The sequence below is a fragment of the Bos indicus x Bos taurus genome, chromosome 3 (genome assembly GCF_003369695.1).
Source record: "Bos indicus x Bos taurus breed Angus x Brahman F1 hybrid chromosome 3, Bos_hybrid_MaternalHap_v2.0, whole genome shotgun sequence".
Taxonomy (NCBI): domain Eukaryota; kingdom Metazoa; phylum Chordata; class Mammalia; order Artiodactyla; family Bovidae; genus Bos; species Bos indicus x Bos taurus.
This window is the reverse complement of record NC_040078.1, coordinates 11,958,734-11,980,387: the sequence shown is the minus strand read 5'-3', so window position 1 is coordinate 11,980,387 and position 21,654 is coordinate 11,958,734. Positions and strand designations below refer to the sequence as shown.

The 21,654-nt window shown below is 45.5% G+C and overlaps 2 protein-coding genes across 2 annotated transcripts; both read left to right on the top strand.

Annotated features, from left to right (window-relative positions):
• The first annotated feature begins 562 nt into the window (after positions 1-562).
• Positions 563-5,242, top strand: LOC113884564 (antigen-presenting glycoprotein CD1d-like). Its single transcript, XM_027529215.1, has 5 exons — positions 563-1,247; positions 1,518-1,796; positions 2,508-2,786; positions 3,544-3,643; positions 3,740-5,242. The coding sequence occupies exons 1-5, from the start codon at positions 671-673 to the stop codon at positions 3,759-3,761; spliced, it is 1,257 nt and encodes a 418-aa protein (XP_027385016.1). The 5' UTR covers positions 563-670; the 3' UTR covers positions 3,762-5,242.
• An 11,754-nt stretch (positions 5,243-16,996) lies between these two features.
• LOC113884557 (antigen-presenting glycoprotein CD1d-like) lies at positions 16,997-20,731 on the top strand. Its single transcript, XM_027529207.1, has 5 exons — positions 16,997-17,654; positions 17,947-18,225; positions 18,938-19,216; positions 19,974-20,073; positions 20,170-20,731. Exons 1-5 carry the CDS (start codon positions 17,087-17,089, stop codon positions 20,189-20,191), a joined length of 1,248 nt encoding a protein of 415 aa, XP_027385008.1. The 5' UTR covers positions 16,997-17,086; the 3' UTR covers positions 20,192-20,731.
• The last annotated feature ends 923 nt before the right edge of the window (positions 20,732-21,654 follow it).

The following is a 21,654-nucleotide window of genomic DNA, read 5'->3' as shown; positions in this document are numbered from 1 at the left end:
GGGTTGCTCCTCCTGGCCGCTGCCCCTGGCCTCGGGCTTAGGGGGGGGTGGGGTAGCTCCTCCCGGCCGCTGCCCCTGACCTCGGACGCGGGGTATCTCCTCTCAGCAGCCCCCCGTCTCCCCCAAACTCGGACGTGGGGTAGCTCCTCTTGGCCAGTCTAAACTTTGTTTTAAAAAACATGGTAGACGTTATACCATAGATACAACTTTATGTCCTGTTTTTAAATCTTAAATAGTAGTTGTAAAGTTTTTTCCACATACTATCTGTAACTCTACGTTGGAAAAAGAGATTTAGACAAGCCAGTTGTTAGAAACATGATACTTAAGTGAGTGGCTGTGACCACGGCTCTTTGCAGCTCAGATACCTAATGAGAGGGACCATCTGGCAGATGAAAAAGGGATCCCTGGACTGGAGGGGGGTTAGAAGCAAGTCCCAGGAGAGTCAGAATGGGAGTCCTTCCTGTCTCCAGGCTTAAGAATTGGCCAGCCACAGGGTCAAATTCAGGACCTTTTTGGCAGTCCCGGAAACCCGGGGTGTGTGGGCGGGCGTTGCGGAAGGACCGAGGGGCGGGGGGCGGAGATTCGAGGTCCGAGAGCAGAGCTAGGAAGTGGGGGTGCTGGCTGTTTCTGTTCTTCTGGGGGCTTCCCCAGATTTGGGGGAGTTTGGGGGATGTGTGGAACCGGGGATTCCCGGAAGAGGTCGGCGAGAGGGAGCCGAGCAGGGAAAGGGGAGGACGCTCGCGGCGGGCGGGCGCAGACTGATGCACCTCGGAAAGCCGGGAGCTTGATCCAGCAGCTCGAGAACCTGCTACTCCCTGCCTCCAGCTGCTTGGCCCCTGGAGACCGAGCTCGATTCAGAGCGAGCAGACATCACCCTTTCTTCCCAAACCTAACTGTTTCTTTCTTTCTTTTTTTTTTCCTTTTCCCTTCTGTGCTCTCCCTCCCGTTTCCCCGGCTCCTCGGATCTGTATTCTCTCCAGACCCGCAAACGCCTTTCTCCTTCCACGGCCTCCAGATCTCCTCCTTGGCCAACAGCAGCTGGACACGCACGGACTGCCTGGGGTGGCTGGGGGAGCTGCAGCCCTATACTTGGCGCAATGAGTCGGACACCATCCGCTTCCTGAAGCCTTGGTCTCGGGGCACATTCAGCGACCAGCAGTGGGAGCAGCTGCAGCATACGTTTCAGGTTTATCGCAGCAGCTTCACAAAGGTCCTCTGGGAATTCGTCAAAAGGCTGCACGCCGAATGTGAGCTGAGGGATGGGATTGCAGAGGGGACAGTGGATTCTGAAGCCCAACCGGGAGGTTCTGGCCCCACGTGATTGTCTCCTCTCTCCCTTTTGAGTCCCACTTCTGCCTGAGAGGTCCCAGCTTGAGTCCTCAAAATACCCCTTGTTCATCCCGCTGCAGGTCATCCATTCTCATTTACATGAACTTTGGGGTCCCTAGTATAACCCTCACACCAATTTCTTCAACTCCTTTCAGTCTTCATAGATTTCTTTCCATTCCTCTCCTCAGTACCTCTTGAGATCCAGGGATCTGCAGGATGTGAGTTGCTTCAGGGGAACACCTCAGAAAGCTTCTTACGTGCAGCATTTCAAGGAAGGGATGTCCTGAGTTTCCAAGGAATGTCTTGGGTGTCAGCCCCAGATGCCCCGCCTTGGGTCCAGGAGGTCTGCAAGGTGATCAATCTGGACCAAGGGACCAAGGAAACAGTGCACTGGCTCCTCCATGACATCTGCCCCGAGTTGGTCAGAGGCCTCTTGCAGACCGGGAAGTCCGAGCTGGAGAAGCAAGGTCAGCCTGCCTTTGTCACCTCCTGCCCTCCACTCCACTCTGGGGCTCCATCTGGGGTTTTCATTCCAGGGTTCACATCCTTTTAAGCATCACGGGAAGAGGAGGGGATGGATAAGGTGTGAGGGTATTTAAACTCTCAACAGACATTAACTAGGTACCTTTTGGGTTCCATGAATTGAATTAAATAAACCCTGGGGGTCAGTCAGGATCTGTGCTTGAGGAGGGAGAGAAGCAGATGAACAGTTAAAGCAGTGTCCTGGTGGCTCAGATGGTAAAGAGTCTGCCCACAATGCAGGAGACCCGGGTTTGACCCCTGAGTTGTGAAGATGCCCTGGAGAAGGAAATGGCAACCCCCTCTAGTACTCTTGCCTGAAAAATTCCGTGTACAGAGGAGCCTGGTGGGCTACTGTCCAAGGGTTGCAAAGAGTCAGGCATGACTGGGTGACTAACACTTAGAAACTTGCTACGTATGTTACAGCTGAACACAGGGTGCTCTGGGAGTACAGAGTAGGGGCATTTATCGGAGACTGGACCAGGGAAGGGAATGGGGATCGGGGAAGGCTTTCCCAGAGAAGCTAATTCAAATGGATTGAAACGGTGGGAGTTCATCTCCAGAGGTAGAATTATAGGACTGATGAGCCTGCTGTGAGGTCCAGAGCCTCTGATGTGGAGTCTTCACTCTAAGATGTCTCATTCTGCTATCGAATACAGTGAAGCCGGAGGCTTGGCTGTCCAGTGGCCCCAGTCCTGGGCCTGGCCATCTGCTGCTGGTGTGCCACGTCTCAGGATTCTACCCAAAACCTGTGCGGGTGATGTGGATGAGGGGCGAGCAGGAGGAGCCTGGCACTCGGCAAGGAGACGTCATGCCCAATGCCGACTCGACTTGGTATCTGCGAGTAACCCTGGATGTGGCGGCTGGGGAGGCAGCTGGCCTGAGTTGCCGAGTGAAGCACAGCAGTCTAGGAGACCAGGACATCATCCTGTACTGGGGTGAGAAGGAACTGGGGCTCAGCTGGGGATGGGAAGAGGTGGTCCTCAAGCACAGAGGGAGGGCCTAGGGAAGGGGAGGGAAATGACACACCTTGGATGGAGGAAATGAAGCCCCAGCCAGGAGTGATAGAAGGAGGGGATTCTCAAAGGGGAGTAACAAAGATCTGAACTCAACAAGGATTGAGACAAGGTATTCCCTATTCAGGAAAGAACAGACTAAAATCCCCTCAGATCCAGAAATAGGTGGCAAGTGCAGAATGCTAGGAAGATTTGTTTTTCAGAGGAGGCAACTGGGGACTTTGAAAGACAGGGTAAAAAAGATAGCTGAGGTTTGTTGAGTGCTTTCTCGGTGTGAGCTGAACACTCTGCGTACAGCAGAGGATGTATGAACAATCATCCCAGCTCTCCTTTGAGCAGGTACCATTGTTTTCATGTTACAGATGAGAAATTGAGGCGAAGCCAGGTCAGCCTGTCTGAGTTTCATCATTAGAAAGTGGAAGAGCTGGATTTAGACTCAGGTTTGGACTAGCTGTGAAACTAGTGCCTTGCTCCATATGAGTACGAGCATATGCTGAAGTGAACCGAATTGTAGATGTCCAGACCCCAAGAAAAGATGGGGCGTCTAAAAACTTCAGAGGAATACAAGTGGGCACATTAAACAGGACAAGAAATAAGCATCTGGCATGCTCACATGTGCTTATAGTAGGGGATATATGCAGATTCCCAGACTGAGACACATCCTGTGTCCCCCACACAGATGGGAACCGTGTCTCCAGGGGCTTGATTGTTGCCCTGGTACTACTGGTGTTCGTCCTTCTGTTTGTTGGAGGCTTAGTCTTCTGGTTTAGGAAGCACCGGTAAGTCTCTCCTTTCCATCTCCTCCCTACCTCAACCCCTCTGCCCAGGTTTTCTCCTCTTCCCTTTTCCTTAATGGTCTCTGTTTTCTCTCACAGCCGCTATCAAGATATCCCGTGACTCTTCTCACCACATCCATCTGTCTGGACTTCAGGATCTCAGGGCTTTAGCCCTCAGAATTTGAGGGTTACCTTGAAGAAGCGGAGAACAGGCAGCTCTTGTCACACATTTTGAACATTTTATCTAAGAAGTTTTAAGTATGTTTTTTTTTTCTTTTAGTATACTACAAGTGTATATGTCCAAATAGTTCTGTAAAAAACAGAAGTGCAAACTCAGATACCTCTCAGGGACAAGCAGATAAAGGCTGCAGTGTAACTGTGTGGTCATTATTTGAATGATGGAATATGCAGTCAACTGGAAGATCCTTTTCCTGTTCCAAGGAAGCAAGTGCAACTGTTCCTTGTGAAGTATAAAGTAAGACTTTGGCTTGGCTGTAACCCACCTTTTTTTCAAGAAAAACAGGTCTAGCATTATATGTGAACAAGCCTATTTTAATGTGTTGATAGAAAACTTTACAATATGTGGGGTGTTGTTGTTCAGTGGCTCAGTCGTGTCTGACTCTTTGCGACCCTATCAGTTCACTTCAGTTGCTCAGCATACCAGGCTTCCCTGTGCTTCGCCATCTTCTGGAGCTTACTCAAACTCATGTCCATTGAGTCAGTGAAGCCATCCAGCCATCTCATCCTCTGTCGTCCCCTTCTCCTCCCGCCTTCAATCTTCCCTCGCATCAGGGTTTTTTCTAACGAGTCAGCCAAAATATTGGAGCTGCACCTTCGGCATCAGTCCTTCCAATGAATATTTCGGGTTGATTTCCTTTAGGATTGACTGGTTTGATCTCTTTGCAGTTCAAGGGACTCTCAAGGGTCTCCCCCAACACCACAGTTCAAAACATCAATTCTTCGGCACTTACCCTTCTTTATGGTCCAACTCTCACATCCATACATGACTACTGGAAAAACCATAGCTTCGACTAGATGGACCTCTGTTGGCGAAGTAACGTGCTTACTTTTTAATATGCTGTCTAGGTTTGTCAGATATTTCTTCCAAAGAGCAAGCATCTTTTGATTTCATGGCTGCAGTAACCATCTGCAGTGATTCTGTGTGGGAACCATGTTTTACTGATTTCTCAGAAATGTCTCCTGGAATTGAATACTCATTCCCTCTTCCTTGCTTGCTCTCTGCCACCCTTAATTTAGACATTCTGACTGACACCTCAGTGTCAGCTAGATGCTGTTCTGTACATAGAACAAACCCCCTTATCTTCAAAGACCTTTCCTTACAACTCTTATATCATTACCTCCAGACCTCCAGGAGGAAGCCTCTTTGATCCCTGAATTCTAGTCTCTGTCTTACTTTCCTGTGCTTAGTTAAAGATTACAAGATAAGTTACCAATAAAATATGTGCTCTGTAGGTTCTTGGGAAGTTGCTTCTCTGAACGCTCTCCCTGTGCTGTCTGTCATAATACTGTGTGTTTGTATTATTCAGTGCGAAACCACCACAATTTTGGAACCCAAGAAAATAAAGTCTGCTGCCTTTTCCACTGTTTCCTCATCTATTTGCCATGGAATAATGGGACCGGATGCCATGCTCTTTGTTTTTTGAATGCTGAGTTTTAAATCAGCTTTTCTGGGGTTGTGGGATACTCCAAATACACCTCTGCTGGATGACCCTAGGCCTCCCAGTTTGTGTCTGTGGCATAAAAAGTTTGTCCTGAATGATACATTGAGAATTTCAGAACCTTCTCTGGTAGTTCAGATGGTAAGGAGTCTTCCTACACTGCAGGAGACCTGGGTTTGATCCCTGGGTGAGGAAGATCCCCAGGAGAAAGGGATGGCAACCCACTCCAGTGTTCTTGCCTGGAGAATCCCATGGACAGACAGACAATCCATGGAATCACATAGAGTTGGTCATGATTGAGCGACTAATGCTTTCACTTTCAGAACCTAGCTTCTATTTTGAACCTGAATTTACAAAGAGAGACATTTTAAAAGAAAGTTAGGTTGTAGGAAACAGAGGTGTCTCAAGTTTTTACTTCATGTAACTTGATTAAAAGAGGAGAAATCATAGTGTGGGTATATAATGTAGAAAAAGCTACTTTTGGTAGTGATATTTCTCTCACGTGGCCAGTTGTTTTTTCAGAGTGGATGGAGACAGATTCTCCCACTTATAGCTATTAAATGAGACTATACATGAGCTGGGCTGAACCCATTTGGACAGGCATGAGCGCTAGTGGAGGCCCAGCTGTCTGCTCTATTCTTAGCCTCGATAAGAAAAGCAGGAAATGTTGAGGAACAGCAGCCCTCCCCTATGCAAAGAAATTTGAAGGTCAAGATAAAATCATCTGTAGCTACCAGAGAAGTAGTCGCTTGGCAGTCAAGGCCCTTGAACAACCAGAAAAATGACTAAGCTTTTGACGTCTTTTCTTGAGAAAATTAAGATTTGGCATCTTCTTTGTTGGATTTGCAGATAAAACCCAGGATATGTGTGGAAATGCAGCTAGTTTCTAAATCCATGGTTTCTAAACTGGTTTCCTAACCTATAGCCTCATCACCTGGAAAGCTGCAAATTATGTTGAGCCACCCCCTGCCAATGAGCCCTACTAAATGAGAAATCTTATGAGTGGGGCCCAGTCATCTGTGTTTTATCAAGCCCTCAGGTGATTCTGGGGGCTTCGTAGGTGGTCAGTGGTAAAGAATCTGCCTGCTAATGCGGGCAGTGCAGTAGACGTGGGTTCAATCCCTGGGTCCGGAAGATCCCCTGGAGTAGGAAATGGCAACCCGCTCCAGTATGCTTGCCTAGAAAATTCACTGTACAGAAGCTCCTGGTGGGTTACAGTCCATGAGGTCACAAACAGTCATATGTGACTGAAAGACTGGCGAGCACACACACACACCCAAACACACACACAGAGTTAATTTTGATGTTCAGTTAAAGTTAGAGAATCACTGTTTGTAAGTACTGTCCATTGCTATGCAACAGATTCCTCAGAATGCTAAGTGAAATGCTGGCTTGAGGTTAGAGAAAGCCTCCTAGAGGGAGGGGAAATTGAAACAGGAGGTAGAGATCCACTGAGGTGAACCAAAAAATGCACTGGATCAGGAGATAAGGATGTGGTCTTTATTCACACACTTTATTCCTGTGCCAAAAGGAGGTACTAATGTCCGTTTTGATCATGCTACAGATTGAATGTCTATGTCCTGTGTCCTCTGTTGAAAACCGAATACACAAGGTGATGGTTTTAGATGGTGAGTTCTTTGGGAGGAGATTAGACCATGAGGTCTGAGCTCTCATGAATGGGATTAGTGACCTTATAAAAAGGGTCCTTATCTGTATATAGCACAGGGAACTCTACACAATACACTGTTGTAATCTATATGGGAAAAAATCTCAAAAAGAATAATATGTATCAGTTCAGTTCAATTCAGTCACTCAGTCGTGTCTGACTCTTTGTGACCCCATGAATCACAGCAAGCCAGGCCTCCCTGTCCATCACCTACTCCCGGAGTTCACTCAAACTCACGTCCATCGAGTCGGTGATGCCATCCAGCCATCTCATCCTCTGTCGTCCCCTTCTCCTCCTGCCCCCAATCCCTCCCAGCATCAGAGTCTTTTCCAATGAGTCAACTCTTCACATGAGGTGGACAAAATACTGGAGTTTCAGCTTGAGCATCATTCCTTCCAAAGAAATCCCAGGACTGATCTCCTTCAGAATGGACTGGTTGGATCTCCGTGCAGTCCAAGGGATACTCAAGAGCCTTCTCCAACACCACAGTTCAAAAGCATCAATTCTTCGGCACTCAGCCTTCTTCACAGTCCAACTCTCACCATACATGACCACAGGAAAAACCATAGCCTTGACTAGACAGACCTTTGTTGGCAAAGTAATGTCTCTGCTTTTGAATATGCTATCTAGGTTGGTCATAACTTTCCTTCCAAGGAGTAAGCGTCTTTTAATTTGATGGCTGCAGTCACCATCTGCAGTGATTTTGGAGCCCAAAAAATAAAGTCTGACACTGTTTCCACTGTTTCCCCATCTATTTCCCATCAAGTGATGGGACTGGATGCCATAATCTTCATTTTCTGAATGTTGAGCTTTAAGCCAACTTTTTCACTCTCCACTTTCACTTTCATCAAGAGGCTTTTGAGTTCCTCTTCACTTTCTGCCATAAGGGCGGTGTCATCTGCATATCTGAGGTTATTGAAATTTCTCCCGGTGATCTTGATTCCAGCTTGTGTTTCTTCCAGTCCAGCATTCCTCATGATGTACTCTGCATATAAGTTAAATAAGCAGGGTGACCATATACAGCCTTGACGTACTCCTTTTCCTATTTGGAACCAGTCTGTTGTTCCATGTCCAGTTCTAACTGTTGCTTCCTGACCTCCATACAGATTTCTCAACAGGCAGGTCAGGTGAGGCCAAAAAAAAAAAAAAAAAAGAAAGAAAGAAAAACAAACAACTAAGGGTTACAACAACAAGGAACAGGAAGGGAGAAATGAAAATATCTTGTGTATGGTCCTTACAATATATATGAAGGGCATGCATGTGAGCTCAGTCGTGTCCAACTCTGTGACCCTATGCATTATAGCACACCAGACTCCTCTATTCATGGGACTTCCTAGGCAAGATACTAGAGTGGGTTGCCATTTCTTACTCCCGGGCATCTTCTCAACCCAGGAATCACATATCTCCTTCATCTCCTGCATTAGCAAGCAGATTCTTTACCACTGAGCCACCTGGGAATTGCATATGAGAAGTAATATAATATTATTTAAAGGTAGCCAGCAATACATTGAAAACAATTGTAAATCCTAGGGAAATGCCTGTAAAAACGTTTAAAAAGAGGCATGCCTGTAAGGCAGTAGTGGGTAAAAAATAGAATCCTAAAAAGGAAAATCTACAGATGCAACAAGTAAAAGGCAAACGAGAAAGGGAAAGTTATACCCAACTAAATGCAGAGTTCCAAGGATAGCAGGGAGAGGTAAGAAAGTCTTCTTAAGTGAACAATGCAAAGAAATAGAGAATGATAGAAGGGGTTAGACTAACAATTTCTTCAAGAAACTTGGAGATATCAAAGGAACATTTCATGCAAGGATGGGCATGATAAAGCAAAGAAATGGTAAGGACCTAACAGAAGCAGAAGAGAGTAAGAAGAGGTGGCAAGAACACACAGAAGACTACACAAAAATGTTTGTTAATGTCCCAGATAGCCATGATGGTGTGGTCACTCACCTAGAGTCAGACATCCTAGAGGGTGAAGTCAAGTGAGCTTTAGGAACCATTACTATGAACAAAGCCAGTGGAAGTGATAGAATTCCAGCTGAGCTATTTCAAATCCTAAAAGATGAGGCTGTTAAAGGGCTGCACTCAATATGTCAGCAAATTTGGAAACTTCAGTAGTAGTTACAGGACTGGAAAAGGTCAGTTTTCATTCCAATCTCAAAGAAGGGCAATGGCAAAGAATGTTCCAACTACTGAATAACTGCTCTCATTTCACGTGTTAGTAAGGTCATGCTCAAAACCCTTCAAGCTAGGTTTCAACAGCACAAAAACTGAGAACTTCCAGATGTTCAAGCTGGATTTAGAAAAGTCAGAGGAACCAGAGATCAAATTGCCAACATTCATTGAATCATAAAGAGAGCAAGGGAATTCCAAAAAAAAAAAAAAAAAATCTACTTCTGCTTCACTGACTATGATAAAGCCTTTGACTGTGTGGATCACAACAAACTGTGGAAAATTCTTAAAGAGATGATAATACCAGACTGCTTAAGCTGCCTCCTGAGAAACATGTATGAGGGTCAAGAAGCAATAGTTAGAACTGGACATGAAACAATGGACTGGTTCCAAATTGGGAAAGGAGTACATCAAGGCTGTACATTGTCACCCTACTTATTTAACATCTATGCAAAGCACATGGGAAATGCTGAGCTGGATGAATCACAAGCTGAAATCAAGACTGCTGAGAGAAATATCAACAACCTCACACATGCAGAAGATAGCACTCTAATGGCAGAAAACAAAAAGAAACTGAAATGCCTGTTGATGAGAGTGAACGAGGAGAGTTTAAAAGCTGGCTTAAAATTCAAGATGCAAACAGCGAAGATCATGGCATCTGGTCCCATCACTTCATGGCAAATAGAAAGGGAAAAAAAGTGAAAACAGTGGCAGATTTTATTTTCTAGGGCTCCAAAATCACTGTGGAGGGTGACTGTAGCCACAAAATTTGAAGACACTTGCTTCTTGGAAGAAAAGCTGTGACAAACCTAAACAGCATGTTAAAAAGCAGAGACATCACTTTGCCAACAAAGGTCTGCATAGTACAAACTGTGTTTTTTCCAGAAATCATGTTGGATGTGAGAGTTGACCCATAAGAAGGCTGAGTGCCAAAGAATTGATGCTTTGGAATTGTGGTGCTGGAGAAGACTCTTGTGAGTCCTTTGGAGCACAAGGAGATCAAACCAATCAATCCTGAAGGAAATTAATCCTGAACTAAACTGAATTGGAAGATCTGATGCTGAAACTAAAGCCCCAATACTCTGGCCACCTGATGTGAACAGCTGACTTACTGGGGAAGACCTTGATGCTGGGAAAGATTGAGGGCATGAGGAGAAAGAGGCAACAGAGGATGAGACAGTGGGATGGCATCAACTGGTTTCATGGACATGAGTTTGAGCAACCTCTGGGAGACAGTGAACAGGGAAGTGCCAGGAAAGTCTGGCATGCTGGGGTCTCAAAGAGTTGGACACGACTTAGTGAATGAATAACAACAACAGATGGGACAAATAGAAAACAAATGGCACGAAACTAGATGTAACTCATGTCAAAAATTTAATCATGACCTTTAAATGGTCAAAACACTCTAGTCAACAAGCAGAAATTGTCATAATGAATTAAAAAGCAAAACACAACTATTTGCTAGCCACCAAAAACATACTTTAAGAATAAAGAAACATATAGGTTAAAAACAGAAACTGGAAGAAGATATACCAAGTGAACCCTAGTAATAAGAAAGCAAGAGTGACTATTTTAGTGTCAGACAAAGTAGAATTCAGGATAAGGAATATCAGAAAAAAACAGGCCATTTAATAATGGTAAAACTGTCAATCATGGGAATTCTCTGGAGATCTAGCACTTAAGACCCAGTTCTGTCACTACTAAGCTCTGGATTCAATCCCTGGTTGGAAAACTAGGATCCTGTGAGCTGCTTGGCAAAAAAAAAAAAAAAAAAAAAAAATCAACTCATCAAGAAAACAATCTTAAATGTGTCTGTACCTAATAATAGAATTTCAAAATCCATAAGCAAAAACATACAGAAATGCAGGGGAAATAGATAAATCCCTAATTATAGTTGCAGATTTCACTGCAGATGGTGACTGCAGCCATGAAATTAAAAGACACTTGCTCCTTGGAAGAAAGCTATGACCAACATAGACAACGTATTAAAAAGCAGAGACATTACTTTGCCAACAAAGGTCTACATAGTCAAAGCTATGTTTGTTCCATTAGTCATGTATGAATATGAGAGTTGGACCATAAAGAAAGCTGGGTGTCAAAGAATTGATGCTTTTGAACTGTGGTATTAGAGAAGACTCTTGAGAGTCCCTTAGACTACAAGGAGGTCAAACCAATCAGTCCTAAAGGAAATCAATCCTGAATATTCATTGGAAGGACAGATGCTGAAGCTGAAACCCCAATACTTTGGCCACATGATGTGAAGAGGTGACTCACTGGAAAAGACCCTGGGAAAGATGGAAGGCAGGAGGAGAAGGGGACAACAGAGCATGAGATGGTTGGATGGTATCACTGACTCAGTGGACATGAGTTTGAGCAAGCTCTGGGAAATGGTGAAGGACAAGGAAGCCTGGCGTGCTGCAGTCCATGAGGTTGCAAAGAGTCAGACACAACTGAGCAAGTGAACAACAAAAATCTCAGTAACAGATGAGATAGAATGTTAAAAAAATCTAGAAGATTTGAAGCACAATATTAACTAACAACCTGACATTTATAGAACAGTCCATCCAACAACAGCAGACTACACATTCTTCTCAAATGCACATAGAACATTCACCAAGATTGCCACATCAGAGATAAGATCAGATCAGATCAGTCAGTCGTGTCCAACTCTTTGCAACCCCATGAATCTCAGCACGCCAGGCCTCCCTGTCCATCACCAACTCCCGGAGTTCACTCAGACTCACGTCCATCGAGTCAGTGATGCCATCCAGCCATCTCATCCTTTGTCATCCCTTTCTCCTCCTTCCCACAATCCCTCCTAGCATCAGAGTCTTTTCCAATGAGTCAACTCTTCGCATGAGGTGGCCAAAGTACTGGAGTTTCAGCTTTAGCATCATTCCTTCCAAAGAAATCCCAGGGCTGATCTCCTTCAGAATGGACTGGTTGGATCTCCTTGCAGTCCAAGGGACTCTCAAGAGTCTTCTCCAACACCACAGTTCAAAAGCATCAATTCTTCGGCACTCAGCCTTCTTCACAGTCCAACTCTCATATCCATACATGACCACTGGAAAAACTATAGCCTTGACTAGATGAACTTTTGTTGGGAAAGAAATGTCTCTGCTTTTGAATATGCTATCTAGGTTGGTCATAACTTTCCTTCCAAGGAGTAAGCGTCTTTTAATTTGATGGCTGCAGTCACCATCTGTAGTGATTTTGGAGCCCAGAAAAATAAAGTCTGACACTGTTTCCACTGTTTCCCCATCTATTTCCCATCAAGTGATGGGACCGGATGCCATGATCTTTGTTTTCTGAATGTTGAGCTTTAAGCCAACTTTTTCACTCTCCACTTTCACTTTCATCAAGAGCCTTTTGAGTTCCTCTTCAATTTCTGCCATAAGGGTGGTGTCATCTGCATATCTGAGGTTATTGATATTTCTCCCGGCAATCTTGATTCCAGCTTGTGCTTCTTCCAGTCCAGCGTTTCTCATGATATACTCTGCATATAAGTTAAATAAACAGGGTGACAATATACAGCCTTGACAAACTCCTTTTCCTATTTGGAACCAGTCTGTTGTTCCATGTCCAGTTCTAACTATTGCTTCCTGACCTGCATACAAGTTTCTCAAGAGGCAGATCAGGTGGTCTGGTATTCCCATCTCTTTCAGAATTTCCCACAGTTTATTGTGATCCACACAGTCAAAGGCTTTAGCATAGTCAATAAAGCAGAAATAGATGTGTTTCTGGAACTCTCTTGCTTTTTTGATGATCCAGCAGATGTTGGCAATTTGATCTCTGGTTCCTCTGCCTTTTCTAAAACCGGCTTGAAAATCAGGAAGTTCATGGTTCACATATTGCTGAAGCCTGGCTTGGAGAATTTTGAGCATTACTTTAGTAGCATGTGAGATGAGTGCAATTGTGCGGTAGTTTGAGCATTCTTTGGCATTGCCTTTCTTTGAGATTGGAATGAAAACTGACCTTTTCCAGTCCTATGGCCACTGCTGAGTTTTGCAAATTTCCTGGCATATTGAGTGCAGCACTTTCACAGCATCATCTTTCAGGATTTGGAATAGCTCAACTGGAATTCCATCACCTCCACTAGCTTTGTTCGTAGTGATGCTTTCTAAGGCCCACTTGACTTCACATTCCAGGATGTCTGGCTCTAGGTCAGTGATCACACCATGGTGATTATCTGGGTCGTGAAGATCTTTTTTGTACAGTTCTTCTGTGTATTCTTGCCATCTCTTCTTAATATCTTCTGCTTCTATTAGGTCCATACCACTTCTGTCCTTTATCAAGCTCATCTTTGCATGAAATGTTCCCTTGGTACCTCTAATTTTCTTGAAGAGATCCCTAGTCTTTCCCATTCTGTTGTTTTCCTCTATTTCTTTGCATTGATTGCTGAAGAAGGCTTTCTTATCTCTTCTTGCTATTCTTTGGAACTCATACTGGGCCTTAAAAAAGTCACAGCTGACTTTAAAGGATTGACAGCACATGGAGTGTGTGTTCTGATCAAAGAGAATCAAATTAAAAGTTCATACCTAGAGGGCACATGGAAAATCTGCAAAGATTTGGAAATTAAACAACACACTTTTAAATAACCAGTGGGTCAAAAAGTTAAATACACTTACTATACAACTCAGCAAGTCCATTCTTACATATTTACCCAAAATAAATAAAAACCTAAGTCCACAAAAGACATACACATCTGATCACAGCAGTCTTATTCCTACGAATCCCAAAATTTTCATCAGTAGGTCAGTGGATGGTCATGCTATGTTCAGACAAGAAAATACTGTACTACAGAAAAATGAAAAGGATTGAACTACTGATACATGCAATGATACAGATGATTCTCAAAACAACAAGCACAATTCCATGTACATGAAATTCTCAGGATGGTGAAACAAATCTATAGAGACAGAAAGCAGAGCAGTGGTTGCATGAGACCAAGGGTATGAGGTACTTTTAACAAAGTGACAAGAAGGATTTTTGGAGAGCTGGAAAGTTTCTATGTGTTTTGGGAAGATGGAAAGTTGTACAAAGGTCATGTATAAACCAGGGAGCAAAGACGAGGGAGGTGTTATTGGCTAATCCTGATTTTCACAAGAAAATAGGAAAGGTGGTTCTGCAGGGTGAAAAGCAGGGACAAAAATGTAGGGGAACACTGCCAGAGAGATGGTTCAATAACGTCAGTAAAAGAAGAAGGCAAGTCATGTGAAGATTCAGCCAGAGGTAGTAAAAGAAGTTTCAGAGAATAAAGACTTTCCTATCACTGTGTCTCAGCTGAAAATGAGGGACGATAATGAACACAGAAGACAAAGGAAGATCAGAGGGACAAGAGAATTGAGGAGTGGGCCATGGGAGTGGGAAGATTTATGTAACCTGAGAGTAGAGGCAGACCCAGGAAGAAGACTGGAAGAGCCAGGGTTGAACCACTCAGTTCAGTTCAGTTCAGTCACTCAGTTGCATCTGACTCTTTGCAACCCCATGAACCGAAGCACACCAGGCCTCCCTGTCCATCAACAAATCCCGGAGTCCACCCAAACCCATGTTCATTGAGTTGGTGATGCCATCCCACCATCTCATCTTCTGCCGTCCCCTTCTCCAGTCTTCAATCTTTCCTAGCGTCAGGGTTTTTTCAAATGAGTCAGTTCTTTGCATCAGGTGGCCAAAGTATTGGAGTTTCAGCTTCAGCATCAGTCCTCCTAATGAACATTCAAGACTGATTTCCTTTAGAATGGACTGGTTGGTTCTTCCTGCAGTCCAAGGGACTCTCAAGAGTCTTCTCCAACACCACAGTTCTAAAGCATCAATTCTTCTGTGCTCAGTTTTCTTTATAGTCCAACTCTCACGTCCATACACGACCACTGGAAAAATCATAGCTTTGATTAGATGAACCTTTGTTGGCAAAGTAATGTCTCTGCTTTTTAATATGCTCTCTAGTTTGGTCATAGATTTTCTTCCTAGCAGCAAGCGTCTTTTAATTTCATGGCTGCAGTCACCATCTGCAATGATTTTGGAGCCTCCCAAAATAAAATCTGTCACTGTTTCCATTGTTTCCCTATCTATTTGCCATGAAGTGATGGGACCAGATATTGTGATCTTAGTTTTCTGAATGTTGAAACCAACTTTTCAATCTCCTCTTTCACTTTCATCAGAAGCCTCTTCAGTTCTTCTTCACTTTCTGTCATAAGTGTGGTGTCATCTGCAAATCTGGCGTTGTTGATATTTCTCTTGACAATCTTGATTCCAGCTTGTGCTTCATCCAGTCCAGCATTTCTCATGATGTACTCTGATTTAAGTTAAATAAACTTATATTTAACTTGTACAGCCTAACTAAGACCATTTATTTAAGTTCCCTAACAGCAGGACTGGAGAAGCCAATGGCACCCCACTCCAGTACTCTTGCCTGGAAAATCCCATGGGCGGAAGAGCCTGGTGGGCTGCAGTCCATGGGGTCGGTAAGAGTCAGACACGACTGAGTGACTTCACTTTCACTTCTCACTTTCATGCATTGGAGAAGGAAATGGCAACCCACTCGAGTGTTCTTGCCTGGAGAATCCCAGGGACGGGGGAGCCTGGTGGGCTGCCCTCTATGGGGTCGCATAGAGTTGGATACGACTGAAGCGACTTAGCAGCAGCAGCAATTAGCTGGACAATTAAGAGAGGATGCTGGGCCCTGTCCAGAGCACATATTTCTCAAAGTTAGGAGACCTCCCAGAGCATACATATGCAGAAAAGCCTCCTAGGAGGCCAAAGGAGAGTTATGTCAAGGGATGTTCTACCCAGATGCCTTTTCAGTAAAATCCATCTTGGCTAAGAGATGCATGCTCACACATGGGAGGATCTTGAAATATACCAAATATGGACTGTGAAACAGGCTAATTAAAATGACTGGCCAAAGGAAAAGTGGAAGAAATGTCCTTTATTATAAAAGTTATTCAAACTGCCAGGAGGGTGCGACTCAGTGACTCTCTCCTTGAGTCGTATTCTCCCTGTTGTATTGTCCTTTTTTCCTCTCAATAAATACCATACTTGCTTCACTACATTGTTTCTTTGTGGGAATTCTTTTCTGCAAAGCTGAAGGCCAGGGCCCTTGCCACTGATCAATGGTCTACTAGCTAGGATCTGGTGTTCTCACCGCTGCAACCCAACCTCAGTCTCTGGTTGGGAATCCAAGCCCTTTGGGAGCTGTTGCAGGCTGAGATCACCCTGACCGGGGATCCAACCAACACCCCTTGCATTGCAAGGTGGATTCCTAACCACTGGATCACCAGATCAGATCACCAGAGACGTCCCTTATTATTTTATCATTAACATGATGTTTGCACTCCTAGACATTTTGGAAAACAAAAAATGTAAAACAAATTAAATCTTCCATAATCCCTTTCTAGAGACATCCATTGCTTGCCTCCCACTCAAAAACTTTGTTTTTAAAAACATGGTAGACGTTATACCATAGATACAACTTTATGTCCTGTTTTAAAACTTAAATAGTAGTTGTAAAGTTTTTTCCACGTATCTATCTGTAACTCTATGTTGTAAAAAGAGATTTAGACAAGCCGGTTGTGAAAAACATGATACTTAAGTGAGTGGCTGTGACCACGGCTCTTTGCAGCTCAGATAGCTAATGAGAGGGACCACCTGGCAGATGAAAAAAGGATCCCTGGACTGAGGGGGTTGGAAGCAAGTCCCGGGAGAGTCAGAATGGGCGTCCTGCCTGCCTCCAGGCTTAAGAATTGGCTAGCAACAGGGTCAAGTTCAGGCTTTCGGGAGCCCAGGAAACCCGGGGTGTGTGGGCTGTCGTTGGGGAAGGACGGAGGAGGTGGGGGGTGGGGCGGAGATTCGAGGTCCGAGAGCAGAGCTAGGAAGTGGGGTGCTGGCTGTTTCTGTTCTTCTGGGGGCTTCCGCAGATTTGGCGGAGTTTTGAGAATGAGTGGAACTGGGCTGAGGGCAGAGAGAGGGAGCCGAGCAGGGAAAGGGGACGACGCTCGCGGCGGGCGGGCGGAGACTGATGCACCTCGCAAAGCCGGGAGCTTGATCCACCAGCCCGAGAACCTGCTACTCCCTGCCTTCAGCTGCTTGGCTCCTGGAGACCGAGCTCGATTCAGAGCGAGCAGACATCACCCTTTCTTCCCAAACCTAACTGTTTCTTTCTTTCTTTTTTTCTTCCTTGTCCCTTCTGTGCTCTCCCTCCCGTTTCCCCGGCTCCTCCGATCTGTATTCTCTCCAGCCCCGCACTTGTCTTTCCCCTTCCGCGGCCTCCAGATCTCCTCGTTCGCCAACCGCAGCTGGACGCGCACAGACGGCCTCGCGTGGCTGGGGGAGCTGCAGCCCTATACTTTGCGCAATGAATCGAACACCATCGGCTTCCTGAAGCCTTGGTCTCGGGGCACATTCAGCGACCAGCAGTGGGAGCAGCTGCAGCATACATTTCTGGTTTATCGCAGCAGCTTCACCAGGGACATCTGGGAATTCGTCAAAATGCTGCCCGGCGACTGTGAGCTGAGGGATGGGATCGTGGACAGCTGCCCAGGGGGAGACAGTGGATGCTGAAGCCCAACCGGGAGGTTCTGGCCCCACGTGATTGTCTCCTCTCTCCCTTTTGAGTCCCACTTCTGCCTGAGAGGTCCCAGCTTGAGTCCTCAAAATACCCCTTGTTCATCCCGCTGCAGGTCACCCATTCTCATTTACATGAACTTTGGGGTGCCCAGTATAACGCTCACACCAATTTCTTCAACTCCTTTCAGTCTTCTAAGCACTTCATAGATGTCTTTCCATTCCTCTCTCAGATCCACTTGAGATCCAGGTATCTGGAGGATGTGAGTTACTCCCGAGGAACATCTCAGAAAGCTTCTTACGCGCAGCATTTCAAGGAAAGGATGTCCTGAGTTTCCAAGGAATGTCTTGGGTGTCAGCCCCAGATGCCCCGCCTTTGATCGAGGAGGTCATCAAGGTGCTCAATCAGGACCAAGGGACCAAGGAAACAGTGCACTGGCTCCTCCATGACATCTGCCCCGAGTTGGTCAGAGGCCTCTTGCAGACCGGGAAGTCCGAGTTGGAGAAGCAAGGTCAGCCTGCCTTTGTCACCTCCTGCCCTCCACTCCACTCTGGGGCTCTATCTGGGGTTTTCATTCCAGAGTTCACATCCCTTTAAGCATCACGGGAAGAAGAGGGGATGGATAAGGTGTGAGGGTATTGAAACACTCCACAGACATTAACTAGGTACCTTTTGGGTTCCATGAATTGAATTAAATAAACCCTGGGGGTCAGTCAGGATCTGTGCTTGAGGAGGGAGAGAAGCAGACGAACAGTTAAAGCAGTGTCCTGGTGGCTCAGATGGTAAAGGGTCTGCCCACAATGCAGGAGACCCGGGTTTGACCCCTGAGTTGTGAAGATGCCATGGAGAAGGAAATGGCAACCCCCTCCAGTATTCTTGCCTGTAAAATTCTGTGGACAGAGGAGCTTGGTGGGCTACAATCCATGGGGTTGCAAAGAGTCAGGCATGAATGAGTGACTAACACTTAGAAACTTGCTACGTATGTTACAGCTGAACACAGGGTGCTCTGGGAGTACAGAGTAGGGGCATTTATCGGAGACTGGACCAGGGAAGGGAATGGGGATCGGGGAAGGCTTTCCTGGAGAAGCTAATACAATCGGATTGAAATGGTGGGAGTTCATCTCCAGAGGTAGAAATGTAGGACTGATGAGCCTGCCGTGAAATTCAGAGCCTCTGATGTGGAGTCTTCACTCTAAGATGTCTCATTCTCCTATTGAATACAGTGAAGCCGGAGGCTTGGCTGTCCAGTGGCCCCAGTCCTGGGCCTGGCCGTCTGCTGCTGGTGTGCCACGTCTCAGGATTCTACCCAAAACCTGTGCGGGTGATGTGGATGAGGGACGAGCAGGAGGAGCCTGGCACTCGGCAAGGAGACGTCATGCCCAATGCCGACTCGACTTGGTATCTTCGAGTAACCCTGGATGTGGCGGCTGGGGAGGCGGCTGGCCTGAGTTGCCAAGTGAAGCACAGCAGTCTAGGAGACCAGGACATCATCCTGTACTGGGGTGAGAAGGAACTGGGGCCCAGCTGGGGATGGGAGGAGGTGGTCCTCAAGCACAGAGGGAGGGCCTAGGGAAGGGGAGGGAAATGACACACCTTGGATGGAGGAAATGAAGCCCCAGCCAGGAGTGATAGAAGGAGGGGATTCTCAAAGGGGAGTAACAAAGATCTGAACTCAACAAGGATTGAGACAAGGTATTCCCTATTCAGGAAAGAACAGACTAAAATCCCCTCAGATCCAAAAATAGGTGGCAAGTGCAGAATGCTAGGAAGATTTGTTTTTCAGAGGAGGCAACTGGGGACTTTAAAGGACAGGGTAACAAAGATAGCTGTGGTTTGTTGAGTGCATTCTCGGTGTGAGCTGAACACTCTGCATACAGCAGAGGATGTATGAACAATCATCCCAGCTCTCCTTTGAGCAGGTACTATTGTTTTCATGTTACAGATGAGAAATTGAGGCGAAGCTAGGTCAGCCTGTCTGAGTCTCATCATTAGAAAGTGGAAGAGCTGGATTTAGACTCAGGTTTGGACTAGCTGTGAAACTAGTGCCTTGCTCCATATGAGTACGAGCATATGCTGAAGTGAACCGAATTGTAGATGTCCAGACCCCAAGAAAAGATGGGGCGTCTAAAAACTTCAGAGGAATACAAGTGGGCACATTAAACAGGACAAGAAATAAGCATCTGGCATGCTCACATGTGCTTATAGTAGGGGATATATGCAGATTCCCAGACTGAGACACATCCTGTGTCCCCCACACAGATGGGAACCGTGTCTCCAGGGGCTTGATTGTTGCCCTGGTACTACTGGTGTTCGTCCTTCTGTTTGTTGGAGGCTTAGTCTTCTGGTTTAGGAAGCACCGGTAAGTCTCTCCTTTCCATCTCCTCCCTACCTCAACCCCTCTGCCCAGGTTTTCTCCTCTTCCCTTTTCCTTAATGGTCTCTGTTTTCTCTCACAGCCGCTATCAAGATATCTCGTGACTCTCCTCACCACACCTATCTGTCTGGACTTCAGGATCTCAGGGCTTTAGCCCTCAGAATTTGAGGGTTACCTTGAAGAAGTGGAGAACAGGCAGCTCTTGTCACACATTTTGAACATTTTATCTAAGAAGTTTTAAGTATGTTTTTTTTTTTCTTTTAGTATACTACAAGTGTATATGTCCAAATAGTTCCGTAAAAAACAGAAGTGCAAACTCAGATACCTCTCAGGGACAAGCAGATAAAGGCTGCAGTGTAACTGTGTGGTCATTATTTGAATGATGGAATATGCAGTCAACTGGAAGATCCTTTTCCTGTTCCAAGGAAGCAAGTGCAACTGTTCCTTGTGAAGTATAAAGTAAGACTTTGGCTTGGCTGTAACCCACCTTTTTTTCAAGAAAAACAGGTCTAGCATTATATGTGAACAAGCCTATGTTAGCGTGTTGACAGAAACCTTTACAATATGTGGGGTGTTGTTGTTCAGTGGCTCAGTTGTGTCTGACTCTTTGCGACCCTATCAGTTCACTTCAGTTGCTCAGCATACCAGGCTTCCCTGTGCTTCGCCATCTTCTGGAGCTTACTCAAACTCATGTCCATTGAGTCAGTGAAGCCATCCAACCATCTCATCCTCTGTCGTCCCCTTCTCCTCCCGCCTTCAATCTTCCCTCGCATCAGGGTTTTTTCTAACGAGTCAGCCAAAATATTGGAGCTGCACCTTCGGCATCAGTCCTTCCAATGAATATTTCCGGTTGATTTCCTTTAGGATTGACTGGTTTGATCTCTTTGCAGTTCAGGGGACTCTCAAGGGTCTCCCCCAACACCACAGTTCAAAAACATCAATTCTTCGGCACTTACCCTTCTTTATGGTCCAACTCTCACATCCATACATGACTACTGAAAAAACCATAGCTTCGACTAGATGGACCTCTGTTGGCGAAGTAACGTGTTTACTTTTTAATATGCTGTCTAGGTTTGTCAGATATTTCTTCCAAAGAGCAAGCATCTTTTGATTTCATGGCTGCAGTAACCATCTGCAGTGATTCTGTGTGGGAACCATGTTTTACCGATTTCTCAGAAGTGTCTCCTGGAATTGAATACTCATTCCCTCTTCCTTGCTTGCTCTCTGCCACCCTTAATTTAGACGTTCTGACTGACACCTCAGTGTCAGCTAGATGCTGTTCTGTACATAGAACAAACCCCCTTATCTTCAAAGACCTTTCCTTAGGACTCTTATATAATTACCTTCAGACCTCCAGGAGGAAGCCTCTTTGATCCCTGAATTCTAGTCTCTGTCTTGCTTTCCTGTGCTTAGTTAAAGATTACAAGATAAGTTACCAATAAAATATGTGCTCTGTAGGTTCTTGGGAAGTTGCTTCTCTGAACGCTCTCCCTGTGCTGTCTGTCATAATACTGTGTGTTTGTATTATTCAGTGCGAAACCACCACAATTTTGGAACCCAAGAAAAT